A 27,293-nucleotide genomic window follows, 5' to 3' on the forward strand; every position below is an offset into this window, starting at 1 on the left:
CTCTCTCTCTCTCTCTCTCTTTCACTCTCTCAGATCTCTGCCTCTTTTTACTTTATTTTCAATTTTCCAAATCTTTATAAACATTCCGTAAATAGCAGGTGATGGAGCAAAGAGATATCGGCAGATGAGAGACGGAATGTGAGATGGAGCCATGCTCAGTTTGGGGTCACGCTCAACTCGGCGCCAACCGCGCAAACTAGACGGTTTCCTGTTTCCAAAAAAGAAACTATGTAGGATCTATACGATCGTAGCGCATTCTGCTCAGTCAGCATTCTCGTCCGTTGTCAAGCGGCGGCAACGGGCAAATGTACTTTTGTCCCTTCCGCACCGGTAAGAGGAACGCAGCCTCAGATTTTAAGTGTTTCGTTTTTGTTTTTTTTTTCTTCGAAACTTGGAACGAGCTCCAGCTCAGACCTGATTTCAGATCCACGCTGCTGCTCGTAGCGCTATTAGCCCTTCAGCCCAGCCCTGACCTAATTCCAGCAGAAGCGGAGCCTCAGCACAGCACAGCTCAGCGAGGCATCGCCCGCAGTTTTCTTGGAATGCACACACACACATGCACGCAGGCACGCACGCACGCACGCACACGCTCACCTAGTTTGGCCCACTTTTGCAACTCCCATCTGTTATCTTCAATGTATGCAAACAACATTACACATATACACGCTCCGCAGGCCTCTCCTCCCACTTTTCTCTCTTTTTTTCTGGATCCGCTAATCTTCCGCACGCAACTGTGTTGCTGCGGAATCAGTAAATTGGTGTGAAATGACTTTCCAACTCCTTTTATTTTTTCATCTCAGCTACTAGAAAAATCCCAGCGGTCGGGGATATGTTCTCACTGTTGATGCCTCCTCATTTTTGGATGTCATATTGTCAGCGATGTATTGGAGGTATATATGGTTTATATGTAACATATACATGTTGGGTTGCTGTTTTCATCCGTGAATTTGATTGTTCTCAGGAGGGACGTTGGAGCTTAAGCCTGGCCAGAGTCTTTTGTGCTGACAAGTTATATTTAGTTTTCGGTAAGCTGACTGGACCGTCAAAAAGCAATTCTTATTAATAAGCCTGTGCGTCAGACTGCCATTATGTTAAGGGTGCGAAATAATTTGGTTGAAATTCCAACCCCCACCCAGAGGGCGACGGAGATTTGCTCCCTCTCCCGCTGTCTGGTCCATGGACCTCTCGTCTCTTCCCGGCGTTCGTTTTGTCCCCAGAGACCGAAGAGGAGGATACAAGAGAGAGCGTCTGGCAAGATCTGTCAGGAGCAGAGAGAATGCACGAGACACCAATATCACAGTGAAATATACTTCTCGCTCGGCAGCGGATGAGTATCGTGTTCACAGGGAAACGAGAGAGGGAGAGAGAGAGAGGGAGAGAGAGGGAGAGAGAGAGAGAGGGGGGGGGGGAGAGGGAGAGAGAGAGAGAGAGAAGGAGAGAGAGGGAGAGAGATTTGTGACGGCGTAAACAGGAAGAGTCTGGGCTGGAAAACTTGCAGAAAGAGCTTTTTAATCTCACTCTTGACAATCTGTTTGCCTCACACTTTGGGTGGTGCGAGCTCTGCCTGGCAGAGCCCGGACGTTGTTGTGTGTGAAAAACGGCGCTTTGGATGCGTTTCAGAGCTCCTCGCGCCGAAAGTCGAAAAGCGCAACGCGCGTCCGCATCCGAGCGCGTCCGTGGGTCTGAGGGAAAGCAGGAGAAGGAAACCACGAGGGGAAAGCGCCAAAACGTGTCTGGCAGGAAATGCCCGACATCATTCTACCCCAGGTTGACAGATTCACAGATTAACAGCTTTTCTTGCCATAGATACTTCATTGACAAGCACATGTTCTGAGCCTGTGAAAATGTGTGTCACCATGTTCTTATTGTTAGATCGACGGAAGGAAATTCTCACAAATATGGCGAGGGCCATAAGGTCGGGCGTGGCATTATGCTGTCCGAAGGCCCTGAGGGAAATGAACTTCAGTTATCCTCTTGTGCTTTTTTTTATTGATTTTGCTTCAGTTTTCCGTATTTACATTAAAGATATTTAATTTCAGCTTCTCCTCTTGATACAGCAGGTTCCATATACAGGCCAGACAGTGACAGTTGTATCGTAGATCTTTGTTGGACCTCCAAAGCTAGCGCCTGGAGTGATTTCTTATGCTTTGATCTGATTTTCTGACCTTCCACTGTAAGATCCGGTTTTTGGTACCTTTAAGCACCGTGATTAGGTTTGAAGGAACCGATGGAGCGAAGGTTGAATTTTCTTTTTCTATATTTTTTTGGCGGGGCCTGGTGTCGCCGTCGGGGCCCTCTAAGCTCCAATGGGACCAGATGGCCCTTCCCTACATCTCGCTGACCTTTCCACAGTGGACCGCCCCGCCGTCCGTGTCCATACCTTCCCGTTTAATAGTCGGACAGATGGCATAACCGGTCGGGATACAAGCGATTTGGGATTTGGAAGAAGTAAGCGCGGCGGGTGTTTACGGGGAAGATCGCATCGGCAAAGCACGCAGTCGGCATTGATCCACCACTGGCAGTTTGAAAAGCATGGCTCCTCCGTATTGATCGTTTGAACCTTATTGTTTGAACCGTATTGATAAAATAAGGTAAACTGATCGTCTAAACGGGGAGAGGGAGGAGTGGAAGGAAATCCGATAATGGTTAAGATGTTTAAGCTTCCGAGGGAAGATGGATAGACAGACAGACAGACAGACAGACAGATAGATGGAGGTGTTATCTATATTTGTTCCTTGGAATCATTAGGGCTCAGATGTGTGTAATGCAGTTCAATCGTTCTCTCTCTCTATATTTAAATGTTCTGTTGAGGCCTCGGTGCATGGGTGTGTATGGGGGAGGACGAGCGTGCACGTGGCCCAGCGTGTACATTCCTTTGTCTCTGAATTCCTTTGATACCCTCGGCAAGCCGTGGTGGGATCCACATATGAAAGGGTTGCTTGTAGTGACGGAAACTAAGCAACGCAAGGTCTTAATTTTAGGCAAAGTGGCTTCGCAGGGGATCGGAGGAAACGCTCAGAGAATTTCAATCAGGAACCAAGAGTCCTTAAATAAAACAACGACAGTATTTTATACAGTGGGATGAGGTGAGCCATCACATCTGTTTCTGTCCAGGGTGTGACGTTACATCCAGCATTACATCACTCTATTTATAGTAGAATGCAAAAATAGTCCTTCTGTGTCCTGGATCAGAGGGAACTAGGGAACTATAACTATAACAATAACTATAACTATAACTATAACTATAACTATAACTATAACAAAAACAATAACTATAACTATAACAATAACTATAACTATAACTATAACAATAACTATAACTATAACTATAACAAAAACAATAACTATAACTATAACAATAACTATAACTATAACTATAACTATAATTATAACTATAACTATAACTATAACTATAACTATAACTATAACTATACCAATAACTATAACTATAATTATGACTATAACAATAACTATAACTATAACAAAAACAATAACTATAACAATAACTATAACAATAACTATAACAATAACTATACCTAAAACTATATGTATTACTATACCTATAACTATACCTTTAACTATAACTGTAACTATAACTATAACTATAACCATAACTGTAGGTATAACTATACCTTTATTTATAAGTATACCTATAACTATAACTATAACTAGGTATAACTTTACCTTTAAGTATAACTATAACTATAACTATAAATATAAATATAACTTTAACTATAACTATCACTGTACTAATACCTATATCTATATCTATAACCATAACTATACCTATAACTATACCTATAACTATAACTATACCCATAACTATAACTATACCTATAAGTATAAGTATAAGTGTAACTATACCTATACCTATAACTATAGGTATAACTACAACTATACCTATAAGTATAGCTATGACTATAACCATAACTATAAACATCTACTGATGTGATCTACAGTGAGAGTGTCTGAAATCTGAAGACATGAGCCCAACATGGGGTAAATATTTACACTGTGGAAGTCTCAGAGCACTTAATCACTGAAGCGTCTTTGTGGCCCTGTCTAAATTTAAGCCCATGAGCCATGTGTTTGCACAGTAAATCCACAGGAAGACGCCCTATTGTTTGGACAGTGTCATTAAGTGTATCTCTATCTAAGACTTAGCGGCTAATGGCTGTGCTCCTGGTGCACTGTGCCTGCTGGATTCCCCTGGCGACGATAAGAACGTCCTGTTAGGAGCAGGAACAACTCGGTAAACACTGACGCCTACTTGGAACTCGAGCCCGAGTCCGAGCCGGGCTCCGCAATCTCCTTTCATCCCTCCTGTCCCGTCGCGTATTCCCATCACCAGCGGCTGAAAGTAACAAAGCACTCGGTGACCAGATGTACCGGTTTGTCCTGGACTGTCCCGGTTTCGAGCTGTGTGCCCCCGGCAGATATCTGTAAAAAAATTTAAATGTCCCGGTTTTCAACATTCACTACCAAATTGTCGCTGTTTTCAGCACAATTTAAAAAGTAATAATAATATCACACTTGTTTTCAGCGCTTAAATATGCTGTATACTGTATGCAGCAGAAAAGAGCGTGCCTACTCGCTTGCTGTGAATTGTGTGTCTTTCAGGGGTGTGTGTGTGTGTGTGTGTGTGTGTGTGTGTGTGTGTGTGTGTGTGTGTGTGTCTGTGTGTGTGTGTGTGTCTGTGTGTGTGTGTGTCTGTGTCTGTGTCCGTTACCTTACTGAACCAAAGAAAAAAAGCACCGTGCATAACGGGGACCCATTCTCAGACACTCTCTTCACCCAGCCCACCCCAGTTCGGGGTTCCGGTTTGGGGGTTTCAAAATGTGGTGTTTTCACGTATGTGTACTGACTCTAGTGCCACGTTCCAAAGCCAATACGTCAAGTTTAGTTTAGTTGTGGTATCTTAAGACGTTGGAGTCAACCTGGTTTCAAAAAACAAAGCAGGTCAAATGAAGTTGCGGTCGAGACGCGGCTGCAGGTGGAAGTCTCATCCGCCGGATTTGACTTTTCAGGCCTCCCTGGCACGGTGGTGACACCCCTGCTCTAATGGAGGCACGGTTGTTGTTACTGTGGCATTTTCGTTTGCTTACCGAGATTTCCCCCGTACGTGACGATGACCTATATAGACGAACCCTTGTTTTTAATAAGCCATGCGAGTGAAATGTATTTAGCGCCGGAGGCTGCGGCTTAGTGAGAGTGTGAGAAAAGGACGGCGGAGGCTTAAGTGCGGAGGCATGTTCTTCATCGGCGCCGCTGGCTCGCATTAAAGCCTAAACATTTAACAGCCTTCTCGCTCTGACATCTGCCTTAAAGGAAGGGCCGTACAGCTGTCGCTCTCTCTCTCTCTCTCTCTCTCTCTCTCTCTCTCCCCCTCACACCACTTCCATAGTTTCATTTCATCTGTGAGAGCTTTTGTTTGATGAAACCCATTTCCCTAACAAGTGATCTTTTGTGCGCCGCCCCGACGGCGTGCCGGCACCTGGGCTTAGTGCCACAATCGCAATTATGCCGACCCTGAGCACATCCATCGGCCGTCCGTCCCTCCCCCAAACTCTCGCTCTCTCGCCAGGAACCAGTGCCGTGGATTTTTATCAACGGGAGTATAAATCCCTCTCGTCTCCTGCTCCTCTTCCAACGAACCAAGCGAGGTTGTTGCTCGGCCCCCAGAGCGAGCCGGGTTGTGACGGCCTTGGCTTCAGCCGGCGTAGGCCCGGCCCTGCCAGACTCATCCCAGAAGCGTAAATAAAGGGATCGGCGCTGCTTTCATCTCCTCAGCTGACGCCGGGTCGGTCCAAAGGGGGCGGGGTTTGGTCCCTCACCCGCGGCCGCACGGCTGCCCCGAGCCGGCCGAGTCGGCGCCGGGGCGGGGCGCTTTCTCAACGTTTGTCCGTCTTGCAGAGAGGGACGGCCGTACGGGGCCCGTCGGCCGAGCAGGAGCCGGTGAAGCCGTCCTTCCTCCTGCGCCCCGACTCGTCGTCGCTATTATTGTTCATCGTTTTGGCCAGCGGGCCTCTCTGTTCATGTCCATAACGAAAGCTCTCGCCCTGTCGGCGCCCCGGCGCCCGAACGACTCCATCTTCCTCCCTAAACCCCCGAGCGGTGGGTAAGGACTCGCCACTCTCGACCCATTTCCCAAACTTCGTTTCTGACACTGACGGTTTCTTTCCCAGCACTGGATCACATTTTTTAAACGCACGGAGAAAGAAAAAAAAAAAAAAGTTGCGATGCGCGGCAAATAAATCCCTCAATGAAGGCATTCACAGCGCTCGCATATGTGTGTCTCCAAACACTTTTCCCGGCGCCAACACATTGACCGAAACACGACGAGAAACCGCGACCCGCCGCCTCTTCGGAGGCCCCGGCTTCACTCGGACGGCGATTAGAGGTCGTGCGCCGAATTCTCCGAATCCCATCGGACGTGGGGAGGGGGTCCTCCGAGTGCCGCTCCCCGACGGACGGAGGAGTTGAAATAGCTGCGTGTCGATCCGGGGGGGGACTCAGAGAGGGAGCACAAAGCTTCATGGGTAAATAAAATGGCGCACGCGCTTGGAGGAGGAGGAGGAGGAAACAGGTATTCTCTCTCGTAAACCGTGGCCCTCGTGGGTCTTCCTCCCTTCTTTCCTCTTCCTCCCGTGACGGTGCGTTTCCGGAACGTCCTACTGAAGCCACGACGCAGACACCATCCATTATTGTCGCATTGTGCTATAAATAGACGTCCTTATTCTTTACAGGAGAGGCTTTAGGACGCTTAACAGCGACACGTCAAGAAAACTTTACTTGTTTAATCAGTGTTAAATACCTGCTTCCAACTGGATTCAACTTTTTTGGGCGTGTAAGAAGCGTTTCGTCCACCGTATATGTTCTGCAGTGTGCCTTATGAAGGGACGTTTTTATGGACGTCATTACTTCATTATGACTGTTTTTGTCACTGCACTCGAAACGACTCTCCCGTCCTTTCCATCAGCTGAACTTACTTCATGATCCAGGCGTTACTAGTGCGTCCGGCCATCTTTTACCTTGTAAGTGTATGTATGTACATACGTAGCTGATGACATTTGTACTGTATTTTTCTTTTTTTGACTGGAAGCCATGAGGCCAAAGCGCTGTGTCCAGAAACGACGAGGTCTTCTCTCTATATATAAACCTCTGAATTGATCCAAGAATGTTTGGATCCTGTTTATTTAACCCAGATGGAGCTACTGGACGGAGGTCGGCTCCATGGACCTCTCATGTCCGCTGTGTTTTATCCGCTGTTGGACACGGTCTCTCGAGGAACTTCACTTATACCGTTTTCACACCAAAATTAGCGGGTTGACCCGGGTTAAAAAAAACAGCTAAAAATAGGTGATTGACATATTTCCCACCGCCAGGAGGAATTCCGTTTTTTTTTCTGGTAGGTCACGAACCCGGAAAAGGGGCGTGTCATGTTCCAGTGTGACTGGGAACAAAACAGTAGAGCAGGCAGCAACGGAGACAGGACCATGAACGAGCCAACACTACAGTAGAAGCAGCAGGGAGTATCCATGAAGTATCCATGAAGTATCCATGGAGTATCCATGCTGCTTCTACCGGTGCGTGCACCAGTAGTGTGGGGATTCGCCGCTGTGCTCCCTACGGTGCGATCGCTACACTCACAACATTTTATGGTCCCCCATGCGGGAAAAAGTCAGTAACGTCTGATTTTGATTCAGGATTCTAAATCAGATATGAAATGATAGAGTGATGCACGGATATTCCTGTCTATTTATGTGCCAAAGTCTGGGACTTGACCGGGGTTTTTCCTTTCACACTGGTGAAAAAATGCCGGATGTGTGCGGGTGTCACCGGGTTTTTGGTGCAGTGGGAAAGGGGTATTACTGTATCCTGTCTTGTTGACTTTTTGGGTTGAGACGTGGGAAGTGAAACGAGCCATTTCACCATTTACATGCTTACTGGTTTGCTCTGCCCATGCCTGCCGCTATCAAAGATATCAAAGATGTCAAATATAATAGTACTATATTCAAATAGTGCGGGGCGATCTATTATTATAATATCAATATTGTGATATGAGGCTATACTGTATATGGTCTGGGATTTTTTACAGTAAGGTTAACTTTGTTTACTGTTCCAGCTGTTTTAATCCAATCTGGTTTTAATATCCACATTTATAAGGAGTGTATCTCAAATATTTCTTGCGTGTAAATATCCAATGAAAGCCCGATAGTCATCCCCATGATGTGGTCCATTTATCAATATTGAGATATTTGTAAAAATAAAACGTGATATTTTGTCAGTATTGCCCCATCCATAGAATAAAATATTGTGAGAAATAAAAGCTAAAATAAAATATAATAATAATAATAATAATAATTAAATAATAAATAAAAGAAGAAGAAGAAAAGTAATGATAACAATGAATGTCTAGAGTACTAGAGTGTGTTCCACTGATGAATGACCTGTGGAGGTCACTCCAACAAAAGAACCTATTCAGGAAAATTTCCCATTGCTCTTTAGGACTTCTTACGTTTTATACTATTGTCAGGAGCAATTACATCAGTCATTATTTATGTGCTCTTAACTTTTGAGATGATTTCCTCCTCTATAACTTCAGCATAAATCAATTTATTGCCCATGTGTTTACATTATGAAGGTAACTGCAGTTCTGTTTAGTTATTTTCCTTCCCTCTGTCTGTTTGATAAGGCTGTGAGAATAACTGCGCTGTTTACTTTCTCATTTCTCAACTACGTCGGTTTAATGTCCCGCGGTGTCTGGGTGAACAATAGCAACCCTTGGCTCTTCCTCTCACTCGAGGCGTAGAGTAGAGTCACCGATACCCCTCCACCTCGCTCGGTCTTCTGTGGCTCGTCCAGCCGCGCTCTCGAGGATCCGCCCGAGCCATTTCAGGTGACGCCACTTGATCTGTTGGGTCGTGATACAGCCCAGTCGTTCTGTGGAGCTCCTCCGTTGAAAGGTTATCTGGTTTTAAGGCACTCGTTGTGGAATGGGTTTATCTCATTCACGCCACATTTCGTTAATGAACCTGACAGAGGTGTTGTGAAGCAGGGTCTTGGTCTTGAGGCTGTATGCCTTCAGTTTCGGGGTGATATCGAATCTTGCATAGGCCTCTGCTTTAAGAAGCCTCTAATGGATATCTTTTTGAGCCCCTTGGCATAGGTGCTAGGGCTGTCACAATAATGGAATTTTAGTTGACGGTTAATTGTCTGAAAAATAATTCTGATTAACAATTGAATAGTCTATTTTCTTCATTTTATGCCAATGTCATAGTGTAAACTTACAATATAATACCATAATGACAAACAAATTGCAGAACATTGGAAGATTCTGCAATTTGCCTCAACCCATCGCAACCCTACTGATGGAAACCCATATAAGCTGCTTTCACACATGCACTGCAACCCTGAAATGATCCAGCCGTTACCCAGAAGAGCTGCAGGTGTGAACGCAAATGTCCGAATCAGTTGGATCGGACATTGACCGGACTTTACCCAGCCAGCACCCTAGTACAAAGTCTGAGCGGTATGTGTGAATAGTGCAGGTGATTGTCTGGATCATTCACGGCGGGCGACTGGGTGCCGTATGTTGATGACGTCTCTATCATGCCACTGGTGACGTCATCACGCCCACCCGCCGAGGGTGAAGAACGGTTATTTACCTTTGTGCAGATCTTCGTGCACAGAGCGTAGCTGCTTCGTGCTCCTTTCTGCTTTTGTTATTATTCCTTTCCACAATTTTGTTTATATTGCCGATACGTCCAAAAACATGGCGTGTCATCGCAACAAAAAAAAGGCACAATTACTGATGATTCTGTAGCATCGTCCGCCATCTTGGATGTGCTATAAAACTCTGCAGCGTCATTGCGTCACATTCTGCCTCCTGCCTGCTTGACACAGGCTCCGCCCCTCGTCTAAAAGAAACTGAGTCTTTCCAGTGAGTGTGAACGCGTCTGACACGGATAATCTCCAGTTGTTATCCGGACATTGTCGGGAGTTCATGTGTGAAAGCAGCTATAATTCACATGTTATTTAGTACAACATTTGGCTTTAAATTCCTTTGATATTTGGGAGGAAACGTCATTGTTGTGGAATCAAATGATTTTACAAATGATTTTACAAAAGGGTTGTCGGCAGCTCGATCCAGAATTTCCCCTCGGGATGAATAAAGTGTTATCTTCTACCTATCTTTCCTCTTCTACCTGTATGTTATCTCATACCCCTCTCCCACCCGGTAACACCCGCTAACATCCTGGGCCAAATGACCCTGCAATAGACAGGTTTTAATTGGCTCCGGCTCCGATGGGCTCTGATGTGAACAAGACATCCGGGTCGACCTGCTAATTTTGGCCAAAATCACGTATTTTTAGCAGGTTATCCCCCGTTAAAAAACAAATTTTGGTATAAAAAAACGGTATTAAATAACTGCGATCAGACAATGTAATGAGTGTGACAGCTCTAATGTTAGGTTGTATTTATGTACATCATGCTGGTGTTGATGTTGAGACCCAGAAAGCTTTGCAGATGAACAGGCAGTTTTTGTTTTTCCCAAACGTCATGAACTCTCATGAGCAACTGCCGGGGTTGCACAACCTTCAGGGAACCACAAGCGAGGGAAGTTGTGTAAACTTACCCCCCCATAAAATACGTCGCAAGGAAACCCTCTTGTTGGCTTCAGTTCTGTTTGTCATGTACATGCCTGCTGTTAATGAAGGTGTTTTTAATTATTTACACATCTGACAAATAATCCCCTTTTAAGAATAAAGACATTTTGCCTCGTAATAAACCTTCTCCGACACTGATGAAATCAAATAAATTAAAATCATCGCCAACACCATCTGGTCATCCTGGGAAGATTGTGGAAAGGTCGTTTTTGGCGGAGAAAGCCAATTCATTTAGTGCTTGTGCAGGGAGGCCCGGTGGCATTTTCATTAAAAATAAATAAACAAATCATATGCTTCTGCACAGTACAGTGATTCTTTACCAAGGCACCACAACAACAGATGCATTTTTTCCCCCCATATCTGATCTGTGCATTCCAAGGTTGAGTGGGGAGGGATTCCCCACGGTTGTAGGTCACCGGGCCTCAACCAAACCCCCCCTTGATGCCGTCCAGATGATGTGGCCATAATGAATATCTGGACCCCGGCTCCGCTGCTTTTTTGGGTCATGGGAAAATGCGAAAATGCTTCTGCCTGACCGCAGCGCGGCCCAACTTAAATTCTACTCCTCTTGATGGTTCCTAATTTGTTATTTTTAGAGAGATAACTGTTTGTACAAACAGTAAGGAGGAGGCTTGCACACTGTGGCCATCTGGCAAATCTGGCAATTGTTAGAAGGAGTGGGCCAAATTCTGGCCGACCATGTTTGAGCATTTTGGGACATAAATGAGTTGGACGTGAATTACCAGTGCCGTCCAACACTCCCACCAGCACATACCCGCATGCTCTTAAAAACAAAAACAAAAAACGGAACACCGACACATGTCCGGAAATAGATACCCTTTCATCGGAACATCTGAACCTTTTTTGTACCGAGACATTCTAAATCGGAAATATAACGAAGGAAATTGTAGCTGAGGCAAGTCGCGCCTGAATTTAGCGGAGATACGGATCTCAAATTGGAAAAAGGGCGTCGAGTCCGTATATGTCACCTTTAGAATGGAGTCACTAATGTGTAGTCATCACATCGATTCAACCACGTCCACGTGGAAGGGGCTTGTTTCTGTATCCGCGCCGGGCACCATGCGAGTAAACAAGAAGTAAATGGACCTTGGCCTGACGGGGTGGCCCTTCCCCTCGCTTGTGTTTCAGGGGAGCCTTCTCCGAGGTGGTGCTGGCGGAGGAGAAGAGGACCCAGAAGTTGGTGGCCATCAAATGCATCCCCAAGAAAGCCCTGGAGGGCAAGGAGAACAGCATCGAGAACGAGATCGCCGTGCTGCACAAGTGAGTGGGCTTCCGTGAAACCCATCGGTGCGACGCGGGGTCTTTTCTGAATCACCTAACCAGACTGTTGATTAGGAATCACGAACTCTGCTAGTTAGGGAGAGATTTATGGATATATCACAGTGTTTGAGACAAAGCCAACTGACAACACCCCCTTTAATTGTGGAGCGGTTCAAATACCTCTCTTTAGAAATGAGAGAATTAAAGGCCGTAGCGGAAATGACTGAACTACATCGGGTCCTAAGCTATTTATAGAGCCCTTGTTGCCTGGGTTACAGGAAACACACAGCCCTAGCCAACATGAAGCCATCCTTCCTGAGGTGAGGATAGTGGAATGATAGAGGTGGAGGAGGTGGGGAAGGAGAGGGAGGGCAGGGAGGGCTGGGCAATTTACAGAGTTGTCAAACTGTGTTTAATTAAAATAAACGGGTCGTGAGGATGGCGGTTCCTCATCATCCTCATCTGAGGTTTTTTTGCAGACCGGGATCGGCGCGTCACACCGGGAACCCGGGTCGTCCTGAGATGACTTTTTGGCGGAACGGGCCGGGAGAAAAAAACAAAACGTAGAATATTACTTCTTTCTCGGGAGAACGACTTCAGAATTCAGCGGCGTTACCGCGACCTCTGCAACCTTCTCTCATGCGCGTTCTGTGGCTCCGGGTCCCTCCCCACCTCCTCCCGCAAGCTACTGTAAAAGCCAGACAACTGGTTCTCTCTTGGACAGTGTAATGGCCCAGCCGGTCCGGGAGCAGATGGGCTAGACTGTCGTCATGTGATCAAATAGTCTCTGCCACCAATTACTTCATGCGAGATGACAGTCGGGGATAATGACAGTTTAAAACAGCTGGGCGGTTGCGTCACGGCGGTGAGAACGGTGGTGAAACAAGAGCCGCGCAAAGGGTTCAGCTCCCCACTCCGCCCGTTATCTACAGAGTAGGTATTGTATTTTTTACATGTATGCACACGCACACACACACACACACATGCACACACACACACACACACATACGCACACATACGCACACACACACACACACGTACACACTCACACACACACACACACACACACACACACACACACATGCACACATGCACACACGCAGTGAATAATTACACTCTGCTAAATCATCTGTAGTCACATCAAATCAGAAAAAATCTGAAGCAGAGGGCAGCAATTTAACATGAAGGATTCTTTGTCGGGTGTTATGATGATATGAGGGAAATAGAGACACAGCTGGTCTGAGAAGGCTTCAATACGAATCACATGACAACATGACAACTACAGTATCGTGCGCTGATGAAGTTGTGTGGGATAATCTGTGTGGATTGAGTGGGTGGAGCGCTGGATTCCCACCCGGACAGCGCCTCGGAGAGTGTCCTGGCAGCTGGCAGCGGGAGCACACACACACCGGTCTGGCGGAGGTCAGCTCCTGACCTCTGGAAAAAAAACCTACGTCCGATGCTGACGGGAGGTCGGGCAGAGGGACGCTGCTCGGAAAAACCGTAAAAGGCCACTAGGGAGGGGGGAAGACCAACCACTGAAGGGAGATGAATGATCCTGGAGAACCAAGTTGTCTCGTCATACTGGAGCCTGGGGAACCAGAACGGCTTCAGGGGAGCTGTGACCGTGGAAGACGAGCATGATGGGATGCAGGAAGGACGACCTGCTGGGACGCAGGAGAACCAGGTTGACTGGTGCCTTAGTTCCTAATTGACCAATATACAGTAGATGCAAGATCAAGGTCAAGCTGCATCTCTCTCTAACTGAATGTCTTCTCGTCAAAACCATGATTTGTAGCGAGGATCGACCAAGTGGAGACAGCCAGGAAGTCGAAATCATTCAGTAACAGGCAAAACTATGAACACAGCCGTGGGCTGACCGACTGGAACTAAATGACACGGCGCCACACGAGAGCTAGAGTAACTGCATGAACGGGAAGCGGGCGTTGTCTCCGCCCGATGCCTTCCAAGACCCGGCAACGTCTCTGAGGAGGTGCACCCTGGTCACGCGAGTGCTGGATTCCCGTTGTGGTGATCTAGGTCTAAAGCCTGGTTCATAGTCGCCACAGCCGCAGTTTTGTATAGCGCAGCGTGAATAAGGATTTTTTTCGGGTCATTCAGGTTTCAGGTCATGCAAGGTGGACGCGTTCTGAAGCAAGGTTGAATTCATGGAAGGCGAGAGCGCTGTCTCTGTCCAAAGATTGGGACTTTTTTGATACGTCGGCATTTGTTCGTAATGTTTACACAGATAATTTGCACAAAATCACAACTAAATACATATGAATAAAAAACCTGCACTGACTACAATAAATATACATTCATTTAACACTTTCTATTTTAATTTTACTGCTCTTTTTTTAGTTACTCGGATCCTTCCCTCAGGACTTTTTTGTAACGTTTGCAGCAGTTCGTTCAGTTTCCCCGCGTGCTTTGTGGGCAGCGCCCCCCTGTCTTTCAATACAATATGGCCACGGCATCTACACAACCATGGCCAAATATACGCAGGTATCCTCGTGCTCTGGTGGCGCACGTGCCATGAGCCACACGCCTCGCTCAGAGACTTAACGACCTATGAACCCTTAAAGTAGTAAACTGACGAAGGCACCTTTCCTCCAGAAAACCTATGATTAAGTTGTGTGTGTGTGTGTGTGTGTGTGTGTGTGTGTGTGTGTGTGTGTGTATGTGTTTGCGCCTGTGTGTGCGTGTGTTCCAGCAGCCTAGTTCCTGTTGTCTTCCTATTGGCTCCAGTGAAAGCCGTTTGCTATGACCTCGTTTGGTGACTTTGAACCGCCGTCAACACGTTTCCGTCTTGGGAGCGCGTCCGCAGAGACCAGAGCACAGGAAGCACCTTTAAAAAAAAAACAAAAAAAACCTAAACCTTCCCCTTAAAGGGAATTTGCGGCACAATTATATCAAATCAAGAAACCGTTTTTTTGCACTTCCGTTGACGGGAACGTGTGCAGGACTGCACATTCTGTCCTCGGAGGCCATGTGCCCCCTCACCTCACTCGTCTGTTTTAAGAATGATTTATCTGCATGCAGCTCCATCTGCTGAGATGTAGGGATGCCTCTGAGGGATGGATGAGCGTCTCCATCGCTGGAAGGTCTGAGGCCCCCCCCCCAGGCTCCCGAGTCACTTTGGTGACACGACATGAACCAGGCTGAGTCAGAAATGGCTCTGCGGTACAGTAGAGACAGGGCCCTGCGCGATCGTCGTCCGTCCGCCTGCACACGCGACCCGCTCACGCACATACGTAGATGAATGCGTGTGCGTGTGCCAGGAAATGAGACACATGCACAAAAAAGGGGGGTCGGGATTGAAACAGGGAGTCGAGGGCCAGGCCAGGGTTCCTTTGGAACTGAAGGTTTAAAAAAAAAAAAAAAAAGTTCTGGGGTCTGAACCAACCAGGCTTGCAGCATGGAAAATGTTTGGAAGATGCATCGACAATTTGTTTGGAGTCACCGGAACATATTGATCATACTGAACATGTTCATTGAACTTTGAACAGTTTTTTCCGTTTAACAGTTTTTTCACTGGCATACGTCGAGCATGCATCTATGCATCCATCCAAAAAAGGGCAGGCATTTGACTTGCCATGAGATGTGATTTTTTTTCAGTTTTTTCTGTTCTGTATTCTCGCCTGCTGTGAGGCAGAGGCCCCCAAACTGTCTGCCCGTACATACAGATGTGGTTCATGAATGAAAACACAAACACATGCACATTTCATGGACGGTAAGAAAAACCTCTCTCAGGGTAGATACCAACACATCTGGCATTCATATTTAGTGGATACCCTGCACCCGTGTGTGTGTGTGTGTGCGTGCGTGCGTGCGTGCGTGCGTGCGCGCGTGTGTGCGCGCGCGCGTGCGTGTGTGCACGCGCGTGAGAAAGAGAGAGACGCGCAGTAAGTTTAGTAACTTTGCGCCTCTGGAGCCGGTGACTCATCCGCTTGCCCCCATCACCACGCCAACGGCTCTCCGGAGACATCAGAGCGCTCCGTTCAGGGGCGACGCGGCGCTCAAGGGTCCGCTGCCGGCGGGGGCCACGTTCATGTGTGGGATGATGGGATGTGCGGCGTGGCGCGGCCGGGAGGCACCAATCCCCCAGCCCCCTGTTCCTATCAGTACCACAGTTGATGGTACTTCATGGCAGCTGCATACATCACAGGAGTGCGACGCCCTGCACGATTCATGGGCTTTATTACGCGGCTCGGCGGAATACTCGATTCTGATAGGTCAATAGTGGCAATCGCCGCTCAGTTATTCATGAATGATAACCGTTGTCACGGGCGACCACTTAGGTCCAATATGTCCAATTTCACATTAATAACAGTAAAAAGGTTGGACTACTGGACTATTCTTAACGGAAGCTCTTAAACTAGACTAGTTATAAAACCATTCTGTCTCAATGTATTATTTTATTTAGTAAGTAGCCGTGTAATAAGGGGATAATGTGCAGATACAAGGCTCACTTCACTTCACATTGCGGTCCTGATTGTCCCGTCTGGGATTATTTTGCCATAATGACCGGCTGGCTGCATTATTATCCTGCACTTAATAGGGAAAGAGGAAGACGAAGGCGGTCAACCTGCACCAACTGCCTGTTTGTCTCCATCAGGAAAATGTGATTTCCGCCTGCATTATTCCTCCCTTATCTCTGTTCTCTCTCTCTCTCTTCCCTTTTCCCCCGCACAGGCTCAAACACGCCAACATCGTGTCTCTGGAAGACATCTTTGAGAGTAAATCACACCTCTACCTTGTCATGCAGCTGTAAGTATCCATGTGCACACGTGTGTTTGAAGCTCCGTACCTGTGGTGTCTCCCACACACCGCGTGTCACTGCTAATAACTGGGATTCACAAGATGCATGCACCGCACAAACACACACACACACAGACACACACACACAACAGACACACACACACACACACACACACGCACACACACACACACACACACACACACACACACACACACACACACACACACACACACACACACCGCAGCTCAACTCTAAACAGCCAGAGAGGGAGGGAGGATAGAAAAAACACATTAACTGAGAGTGAAATAAATAAGTTTAAAATGTGCGATATGGCTTCATCCCAATATAGAAATATGAGGTAAAAAGCCTCTCTACAGTATGTGATTTTACTGCAGATATTCTAGAGATACCGCGTATTCAATGTGCAAATCTCTCAATCTCACCTGAACAAAAATGTCAACAAGGAAAAAAAGAAACAACATGGTGCAACCAGAGATCTCTAAAATTGTCTCAAATTACCCTTTTTGTTTTTCAAAGTGATATTCAAATCAAATCTTGTTGTTTTCAGTTCACTGTTTTCCTCTATTTGTCTTGAGCTGCATGTGTCATGTGTATTGGCCGTCCTCGTCACAACAGTCACAACTTCCAGTTGATCATTTCCGAATGTAGTAGCTCAACAGAGCTTCTGAATAGGCTGTGTTGGTCACGTGCACGTGCATGTGCGGAACCCCAACCGCCGCTTAAACAGTAAATACCGCGCACCTGAAGTGGAATCCTGTCGACCCAGTGACATGAAATTAGTGTGAAACCTGTGATTTTCATGGAAGCAGTGGGTGTCATGGGTGACAGTGGGGTGTTTTGCTTCTTGTCTTAATGTATATGCAGTAAGATGAGCACACAAACACGCACGCACACACACACGAACACACACACACGCACACACACACACACGCATACATACACACACACACACACACACACACACACACACACACACACACACACACACACACACACAGTTGAAAGGCTAAGACCAGGACTCTACACTCTTCAGTGTTATCTCAGCTAAGCCATTTCTCCTCAGTTTTTGCAGCTTGCATTTCCGGTTCATGTTGTTCCTTTTCTTTGTTTGTGTTACAATATGTTGTAATAATGGAATTGTTAATATGTGGGGTTCACAGATTATCTGTGCTTTTTTGGGAGCATGTTTTCTGCTGCATATTCAGTTTAACACGCCGCGTGCTTTCATATTAGCCTGTTGATGTTGCAGCGTCGCCATCTAGTGGCCAATACATGGAACTGAAAGCAGAATTAGTAGGATAATATTATTAACGTCTCTCCAAAATAAACTTGATTTTATTTTACAGAAGTTCAATTATTGTTATAGGGCGCTTAATCTGTTTTAAAGCATTTATCTGCATTTAGCTGCATTTATCATGGAAATATTTTTAAACAAAACACACCTTGCCCATTCATACTATACTTTCAACACTGTAATTAGTTCCACGCTCATGTAATTAGCAAGAACAGGCTGATTGCTGGAATGCACTTGTTCCTTGTGTCTTTTTCTCTTACAACAGAGCAGCTTGTTGGGTTTTCCAGCACGAGTCTTGACTTCTTTGACTTCATTTCAGACTTCCATATTATTTCTTATCGCGTTTTCCCACTCGGCCTTCACTCCCCAAAGCTGCACCATATTGTCACTGGGGACCTGGCAGGTGGCCCTCAGGGAAGCAAGTCCCTCCTGTTGATCACGGATCAGTCCCCTCACCCCTTTAGAGCGCGCACAGTACATGCCATCCCCTCTAAATCTGGACGCTCCCCGCAGGGTCTCGGGAGGGGAGCTGTTTGACCGCATCATAGAGAAGGGCTTCTACACGGAGAAGGACGCCAGCAAGCTCATCCAGCAGATCCTCGACGCCGTCAAATACCTCCACGACATGGGCATCGTCCACCGAGACCTCAAGGTCAGAGGTCAAGGTCGTCGTCCGTCCGTCCCCCCCCCCCCCCCCCCCGAGGAGTTCGGCCACCGTCGGCCGGGGCCACGTCGGGGCCTCCGGCGGAGTTGTTCCCTCATCCTCACGACGCCGACGTGTGACATTGATAAGCAGAAAACTGTGTTAAAATGAGTTTTTCAGCAGCACATGGTCGGAACGCGCCGCCAGACTTCGCGCACGATATCAAACGTCACAGATGGGATATTATGGGGTGTGACCGCGGGGTCCGTGTCGTTGCAGCCGGAGAACCTGCTCTACTACAGCATGGACGAGGACTCCAAGATCATGATCAGCGACTTCGGCCTCTCCAAGATCGAGGCGTCCGGCAGCGTCATGTCCACGGCGTGCGGGACGCCCGGATACGTAGGTGAGCGAGGACCCGCCCCCCCGAACACAAAACAGCCACGGTCCTTCCGGAGGGAGCGAGACGTTCCTGGGGTGTTTGGGATCTTGGGATCTTGGGATCGTAAGAAGCCAAGGGCCGCGCACTTTAAGGCTGTGTGACAGTGACTGTACCCGTGTGGGTGCCTCTGTTTCCTCTTCACAGCCACTTTAATTACCTGTATTCACCTGTGTCGCCCGTTTAAGCTGTGCCGTCGTACTGCCACCTGGTGGTAAAGCAACGGTACTTAGTACAGTGTCAGTATCGAGGTATTTGGACGGAACTTTGGTGAACGTGGATTTTGGCAATATCACTGCGTTGCGGTTTTGCCTTTCGTTCATCCATCCATCCATCCATCCGTCCATCAATTAATCCATTCATTTGTTCATTCATCCCTTCGTTTGTCCATTCATTTGTTCATTCGTGCATTGATTCATTCGTGCATCCGTCCATCGATTCATTCATTAATTTGTCCATTCCTCCATTCATTTATTCATCCATCCATCGATTCATGCATTTACTCATCCATTCATTCGTTCATCCGTGCATTGATTCATCTATTCACTCATCCATCCATGCGTCCGTCCGTCCGTTTGTTAGTTTGTCCATTCATTTGTTCATTCGTGCATTGAATCATTCGCGCATCCGTCCATCGATTCATTAATTAATTTGTCCACTCATCCATTCATTTATTCATCCATCCATCGATTCATTCATTTGTTCATTCACTCATCCACTCATTCGTTCATTCGTGCATTGATTCATCCATTCACTCATCCATCCATGCGTCCGTTCGTCCGTTTGTTCGTTTGTCCATTCATTCGTTTGTTTGTTCATTCATCCGTTCACTCTTTTTTCATTCACGTCCTTTGTCTCGCAGCACCGGAGGTCTTGGCCCAGAAGCCGTACAGCAAGGCAGTGGACTGCTGGTCCATCGGCGTCATCGCCTACATACTGTGAGTGAATGAGTGAAGGTTCTTTAACCGACACCTTGTTGTATCATTTAGTTCACTTTCCAAACGTATGTTTTTTACGGCAGGGATGATATGTTCAAATGGAGGGCTTCTCTGGGCTTCAGCCACCACTTATTGATCGTGTTGTTGTTTATGTTTGATATTGATGGATGTTATCAGTGAGCAGTTCCTGTCTTTTCTCTGAAGCCTTTTGTTTGTGGTGACTCGTCTTTTTATTTGTTGTAACTCGTCTTTTTGTTTGTGGTGACTTGTAATTTTGTTTGTTGTAACTTGTCTTTTTGTTTGTGGTGACTTGTAATTTTGTTTGTTGTAACTCGTCTTTTTGTTTGTGCTGACTTGTCTTTTTGTTTGTGGTGACTTGTAATTTTGTTTGTTGTAACTCGTCTTTTTGTTTGTGCTGACTTGTCTTTTTGTTTGTTGTAACTCATCTTTTTGTTTGTGCTGACTTGTCTTTTTGTTTGTTGTAACTCATCTTTTTGTTTGTGGTGACTTGTAATTTTGTTTGTTATAACTTGTCTTTTTGTTTGTGGTGACTTGTAATTTTGTTTGTTGTAACTCTTCTTTTTGTTTGTTGTAACTCGTCTTTTTGTTTGTGCTGACTTGTCTTTTTGTTTGTTGTAACTCATCTTTTTGTTTGTGGTGACTTGTAATTTTGTTTGTTGTAACTCTTCTTTTTGTTTGTTGTAACGTGTCTTTTTGTTTGTTGTAACTCATCTTTTTGTTTGTGGTGACTTGTAATTTTGTTTGTGGTGACTTATCTTTTTGTGGTGACTTGTGTTTTGTTTGTGATGACTCGTCTTTTTGTTTGTGGTGACTTTGCGGTGACTTGTGTTTTTGTTTGTGGTGACTTTGCGGTGACTTGTCTTTTTGTTTGTGCTGACTTGTCTTTTTCTTTGTTGGTGACTCGTCTTTTTGTTTCCTCCACCTCCCAGCTTGTGTGGTTATCCTCCCTTTTACGACGAGAACGATGCCAAACTGTTTGAGCAGATCCTCAAGGCAGAGTACGAGTTTGACTCTCCTTACTGGGACGATATCTCCGATTCAGGTCAGTGAACTATTTTTGTCACGACAAATGTTTTTCTCCCGAGTTGCCTCATAAAGAAGAACTTTTTATAAATAATGTCTCCAGCATAAACAAAGGACAGCAGAAAATAACTCAAAGTTGCCTGGTTTTTCAATTTCACTCATGACGTTTGCAAACGTAGACACTGTTTTGAGAAGGTTTTAAGAAATTTGATTGCATTTTGAAACTTTTTTTTTTTTTTTTTTTTTTTGCCTGAACGTGTCTCAAAGAATATCATTTATCAAACATCGGTGAATAGACGATCTTTTTGTTTTGTTTCAACAGCCAAAGACTTTATAGTCCACTTGATGGAGAAAGACCCAAGGATACGTTACACCTGCGACCAGGCTCTGCAGCACCCGTGGTACTGAGAACACACACAACCAAACACACACACACACACGCACGCACACGCACACACACACACACGTAAAATCATCCCTTGTGCTGAACACACACACACGTCATCTTCACCCGCCCTTTTATTTCACCTGCTTGTTTCCTGTGTTATTCAGGATCGCTGGTGACACGGCCCTGGATAAAAACATCCATGAGTCCGTCAGCGCTCAGATTAAAAAGAATTTTGCTAAGAGCAAGTGGAGGGTGAGTAAAAACGATCCATTTTTGTTTTTTAAACCTGTACTTTCCTCTGCATATATCATGTAAAGTTTGATTTGTTGTGTTTTATTTCTGGTGGTATTGCAATATGTCTCCGCCATGTCAACGTATTGGTATTCTTATAAAGTTATAATATATTATATGAACTGAAGGACCCATAGAGAACCACATATCGGCATAAATCGACCTTTCAAGACATGTTTCCAGAAAAATGTCATTTAATATTGATTATTTATTATTTTCATATGGTTTAAAATGTAATTTGACTTTCTTTCCTGTGTGCCATCATCATTATTCATTATTTTCGTATGGTTTTAAATTAAATCAATTATTTTTCTACTGTGCTATCATTATTTTGACATAGTTTTACATTAAATTAAAAACACTATTCCCTACAGTCCTATCATTATTATTCATTATTTTTCCGTCGTTTTAAATGAAATAAAACACATGATTTTTTTCTCCTGTGCTGTGACATTTTTGCTGCAGCAAGCGTTCAATGCCACCGCAGTAGTGCGTCACATGCGGCGTCTCCAGTTGGGGACCAGCCATGAAGGGCCCAGCGCGGCCCCCCTGCCCAGCCCCTACAGAGCCCATCTGCTGCTCCCCGAGGACCACGGCGAGCAGACAGGTAGCTCATAGGGAGGGGTGTGCTATGAGCACGGTGGGGTTTTCAAGCGTGGTGATATCTGATTGTGCTTGTGATGTGCGATGCCGCCCCACACGCCCCACACACAACCCATCACATCCAGGACAACACTGGGGGCGGAGCGTCCTGTTCGAAACAGCTCTATACGCTGATTCCCTGTGTTGTTGTCATTCTTAGGACGGGGTTTAAAAAAAACCACGGTCAAATCTCAAACCCAATTTTCAAATACAATTGCGTTTTATTTAAAAATCGTAATTTCAATTCTTTCTGTGGAAGTTACGCGACTATTTTCTGCATGAACTCAATACCGTCATGATAACAATTGAATTCAAATATTTAATGTCTGTATTTGACTGAATTTGTTCTGGGAAATGGTAATCATACAAGTCGGATAGTAAACTGAAAAACTGGTTGCAATTCTCATTATGTTAAAAAAAAACTATATTAAACTGTATTAAAACAAACAAATCTCACGTCCATAAAACCAATTCGCCGCTGTGATGTTTATTAGTTTTTCCAAAGTTTTACAAAGACTACTTTTTATTTGACTGAAGTGTTGATGTTTTCATGTATAACATTCATGGAAAACTTGTTTTTGCGAAAATATTTCTTTATTATATTTCTAAAATATATGTAGTTATATCATATAATTATATATATGTGTCAGATTACAGTTATTCTCTCTCTCTCTCTCTCTCTCTCTCTCTCTCTCTCTCTCCCAGAGTCCCAGTGCGATGGCGGCTGCTCCCAAAGTGCCGACAGCTGCACGTTCCGCTGCCACCCCACCAGCCGGGTCTGATCCCGGCCGCCCCGCCCACCGACGCAACCCCACCCACCCCAGTGACTCTTCAATTTTAACCCCCTGGGCGGGGCCCGAGGCGTGGCCCCCACCCCGGCCGGGACACGGTGGTGTGGCACGCGTGTCCGGTCTTTGAAGTAGGAAGAAAAGAAGAGAGAGAGAGAGAGAGAGAGAGAGGAGGGGAATGTTGATGATGATGATGATGATGATGATGATGATGGGGGACAGCAGAGGAGTTTTACAAGCTGGTCTGGTAGTGGTGGATAGAAGGGGGGAGGGGGTGAGACGTCCCCCCTCCCTCACCCGCCCCAGTGTATTATGGGTATTATGTTGTTTATGGTTTTCTTTTTGCAATAGCAGGACAGAGCTTGGGCAGGTTTCATGCTTATCAATTCAACATGTCTCTTTTACTTTCTTTTCGTTTCATCTTTATTTTTCTCTTTTTATATATATATATATATATATATATATATATATATATATACATATATATATCTGTGTGTGTGTGTGTGTGTGTGTATTTACATATTGTGTTTTCAGTCCCACCTCCACCTTCACATTTGAAATTTGAAATCTCACTCCGCGGACGACAAGATGAGGAGAGAACGCGAGGATGCTTCCATGCATGAGGTCAAGGGTCAAGGGTCGAGGGAACATCAGCCTGTCATTGAGTTTGAAGCCTCCACCAGGGGCAGCGCTGCGTTCTGCTTTCTTTCGGCGGCGCCTCACGCGCGAGGCCACCTGACGCTCACGCTGCCATTTTCAAACGCAGATCTCTGGGCTTTTTCCACAACCGGCGAGAGAACGGTCCGATCGCTCGGAGCGTCTCCTCTCTCCTCGGCCCTCCTCTCGCCGACCCCGCCCGGCGGGACGCGCCTCTTTTTTCCCGTCTAATGGTGCCTTTAGGTTTTTGCGGGGGGGGGGGTTAGATCTCCCCCTCGCGCTCCCTGCGCCGCCCCCGCAGCACCGAGCGATTGGGTCTTTTTGAACGCACCGCGAGTGGAGTGATGTCGCGGTCCGATCCCGGGAAGTTGCTGTTTTCTTACGAGGGCGGCAGGGCCAGAGATCGGCTTTTTAGTGCGTATTGTGACGACTACGCCGGTGAGAACCGCCGCTCCAACCTGCTTTGGTTCCGCGCTTTGGATGCAACGCCCGTTCTTTAACACAAAAAAAGCGCGGCGCCATGTTTCCAAAAATGCACGGAGGCGTCAGGTCCTCGTTGGCCGGCTCTGCACCAGGGAGAGCGTGCATTAAAACAAGGTGAACCTCCGTCCCGCCGCCTCACGTTGTCGTCGTGGCGACCGTACAGTAGGCGCCTGGGTGGAAGCGCACCCACGCGGTAGGTCGTCGGTGAATCCGGTGCACAGTAACACATGGAAAATGATGCATCCTCCGCTTCAGCGTTTTGCTTATTTTTAAACCCCGCCGATCAAACGACTCCAAAGACGTCAGACGCTCAGGAGAGGGAACGTCAACAAAGAGATCCAAATCAAGACGGCGGATCACTGCATTCAGGTTTCAGCAGTAATAATACTTTTAGAAATGTTCTACGCTCCACGTTTCTTTTAACTATTTGATCAAACCGACGATTCAAGACGGTGGAAGCGATGGAATATGAATTTTGAGGTCTTTCAATGACAGCTCCAGCACCTCTGGTCCCCCTTAAGAGCCTGACGACGAGGGGCCTGAACGCACCTTCCGGTTGTGGGTTGTGGGGGAGGAGAAGGTGATTAAAAGGGAATTAAGAGGGTTTTTATTTTTTTATCGATTTATCGATTTTTATCTTATGGTAGATGTTCCAAATCCACTTAAGGAGTTTGTGAGTCTTCGTAGTGTTTGAACGGGTCAAAGCAGAGGTGAAAAGTGCTGCTTCCCACATGTATTTTGAGCTCTTTTTGGGGGATATGTGTATCAGCAGTAACATGATGTTGTACATGACACCGCAGGGGAAAAAGCCTTGTGACCTATTGGTGTTTATTTTACATATTTGTGGATTATTGTGACAAATGAATTTGAGTGGTGAGGGGTTAATATCGACAGTATACACTTGAGATTCCAATCATTTTCACCTAATCGAATACGCTCAAGTCTTGTTTTTTTAATTTTGGTCAATATGACTATTATAATATTTAGAATATTTTCACTAGGCTGTTCAAAATGCTAATAGTTTAGGTTTCATTTTAAGGCCAAACAGGATTTAACCTCCTGTACGAGAAATTTGAGAATATAATGTGCTTTAAAACAATTTTGGGGGGAGCATATATTCTATTTTCTTTCTTTTGTCTTTTTGAAGAGTAATATAACAGACAATATGTAGCCAGATGTTTCAAGGGACAGGACTTCACTACCCTGACATGAGAAATTGAAATGTTTCCCACTGGTATTAGTCAGGATATGAAGTAAAAATGCTGTTGGCCCAATAAATATTATACTGCAAATTGATCATTTCCTTGTTCCAAAGCCGTTGCAGTTCCAATAACGTGTTGTTATAGCTCAGCACATATATTCATATGTACGGCTTTAACAACGGACTTTTCTAACCGTTCATGCTGTCGCTCCAAAATATGAACTCCCAACCCGGCCCAGAGGTTGTATTGAGAGCAGATCAGGAAGCGTCTCCAACGAGCACGACCTCATCATATCTTATCTGCTCTTATCTCCCCTGGTCGGCCTTTTGACGCTGTACAGTCTCTCTTCTTCAAACTCTCCCGAACCTGCTCGTAGGGAGCCACGGTGAGGGATGGAAAAGCTCTGTCGTGATGAATATTTGTGCTGTGGCGATGACGCCATTTTTCTGTGAATGCTCTAATTCTTGCTGCAGCTTCCGCTGTTTGCATTGACGAAACGCATTGTGGATTGTGAAATATTGATTATTGCTGAGTAGCGAACCCAAAACATGTGCTTGGAACTGATTTGTAAGTGAAGCGTAATGAAGCGTAAATTAAATTCCCTGTCTATGCATTGTGTGTGTGTGTGCCTGCGTGCGTGTGTGACTCCATCGCTGAAGCCTCCAAAAAGACCTCGTTACGATAGGATAGCATGCTGGATTTTGCTTTGGGGAAGGTTGTCTCAGTGTTTTCTCGGGGAATAACGGGACAAGTACAAGGACACACACTGAAGATATTATTAGAACCTTCCTGAGCGATGCCTGCAGAGAGATTGGGAACACAGACCTACAGGTCGTTTCGGGCCAGAAAAAGACAAATGGGCTTGAAGAGGTAACGAATGGAATGAATCAGTGAAGCAGTGATGTAGTGATGTAGTGAATTATTACTGGATGCAGGAACATACATAGTGTCCTGTTTGAGCAACTTTATGCCCTAAAATGGTCAAATAACTGAAACATAAACTTTGACATTATACCATCACATATAGAACAAGGTATTGTTGAAAATCCTTTGGATAATCCAAACCACGACCGTAACATTATAATGAAAATAATGTTGCTGCAAACAAACTATTTAAAAAGTCTACCTCAAAGCATTTACCAACACTCTGTAGAACAGAATTTAGTAGAGTAGAGTAGAGCAGAATGGAATAGAGTGGAATACAATACATTAGAAGAGAATGGAATAAAATGGAATAGAATAAAATAGAATAGAGTGGAATACAATACAGCAGAACAGAATAGAGTATGATAGAGTTTCATAGAACACAGTAGAACATAATATGATAGAGTGGAATACAATACAGTAGAATAGAATGGAATAAAGAGGAATAGAGAAGAATAGAATAGAATAGAATACAGTAGAATAGAATAGAGTATAGTAGAATACAATAAAACTGAATATAATAGAGTTGAATACAATACAGTAAAATAGAATGGAATATAGGAATAGAAAGCATTAGAATACAGTGGAATAGAATACAATAAAATAGAATAGAGAAGTATTGAATAGAATAGAGAATAATAGAAAAGAGAAGAATAAAATACAATATAATAGAATAAAATAGAATAGAGTGGAATAGAACACAAAAGAATAAAATAGAATAGAACAGTAATGCAAAGAAGAGAAGAGAACAGAGGCATTTGGCAGGTTGAGGTGGTGTTGGCGGTTGGAGCGGTTTGTCATGAATGTTAATTTGATAGCGGGCAAC

At 45.4% G+C, this 27,293-nt stretch overlaps 1 protein-coding gene across 1 annotated transcript in view; it reads left to right on the forward strand.

Annotated features, from left to right (window-relative positions):
* Nucleotides 1–26,142, forward strand: part of camk1b (calcium/calmodulin-dependent protein kinase Ib) — a 43,941-nt gene extending 17,799 nt beyond the window's left edge. Inside the window, exons 3-12 of the mRNA XM_080000478.1 lie at nucleotides 11,820–11,951; nucleotides 16,647–16,721; nucleotides 18,542–18,680; nucleotides 18,951–19,077; nucleotides 19,973–20,048; nucleotides 20,999–21,111; nucleotides 21,415–21,493; nucleotides 21,645–21,732; nucleotides 22,237–22,378; nucleotides 23,119–26,142. Of these exons, the coding sequence (XP_079856604.1) occupies nucleotides 11,820–11,951; nucleotides 16,647–16,721; nucleotides 18,542–18,680; nucleotides 18,951–19,077; nucleotides 19,973–20,048; nucleotides 20,999–21,111; nucleotides 21,415–21,493; nucleotides 21,645–21,732; nucleotides 22,237–22,378; nucleotides 23,119–23,195 (1,048 nt within the window). The 3' untranslated portion in view covers nucleotides 23,196–26,142. The remainder of the gene's footprint in view (nucleotides 1–11,819; nucleotides 11,952–16,646; nucleotides 16,722–18,541; nucleotides 18,681–18,950; nucleotides 19,078–19,972; nucleotides 20,049–20,998; nucleotides 21,112–21,414; nucleotides 21,494–21,644; nucleotides 21,733–22,236; nucleotides 22,379–23,118) is intronic.
* Nucleotides 26,143–27,293: the final 1,151 nt, after the last annotated feature.

The sequence above is a fragment of the Zeus faber genome (assembly GCF_960531495.2).
Source record: "Zeus faber genome assembly, chromosome: 5".
Taxonomy (NCBI): Eukaryota; Metazoa; Chordata; class Actinopteri; order Zeiformes; family Zeidae; genus Zeus; species Zeus faber.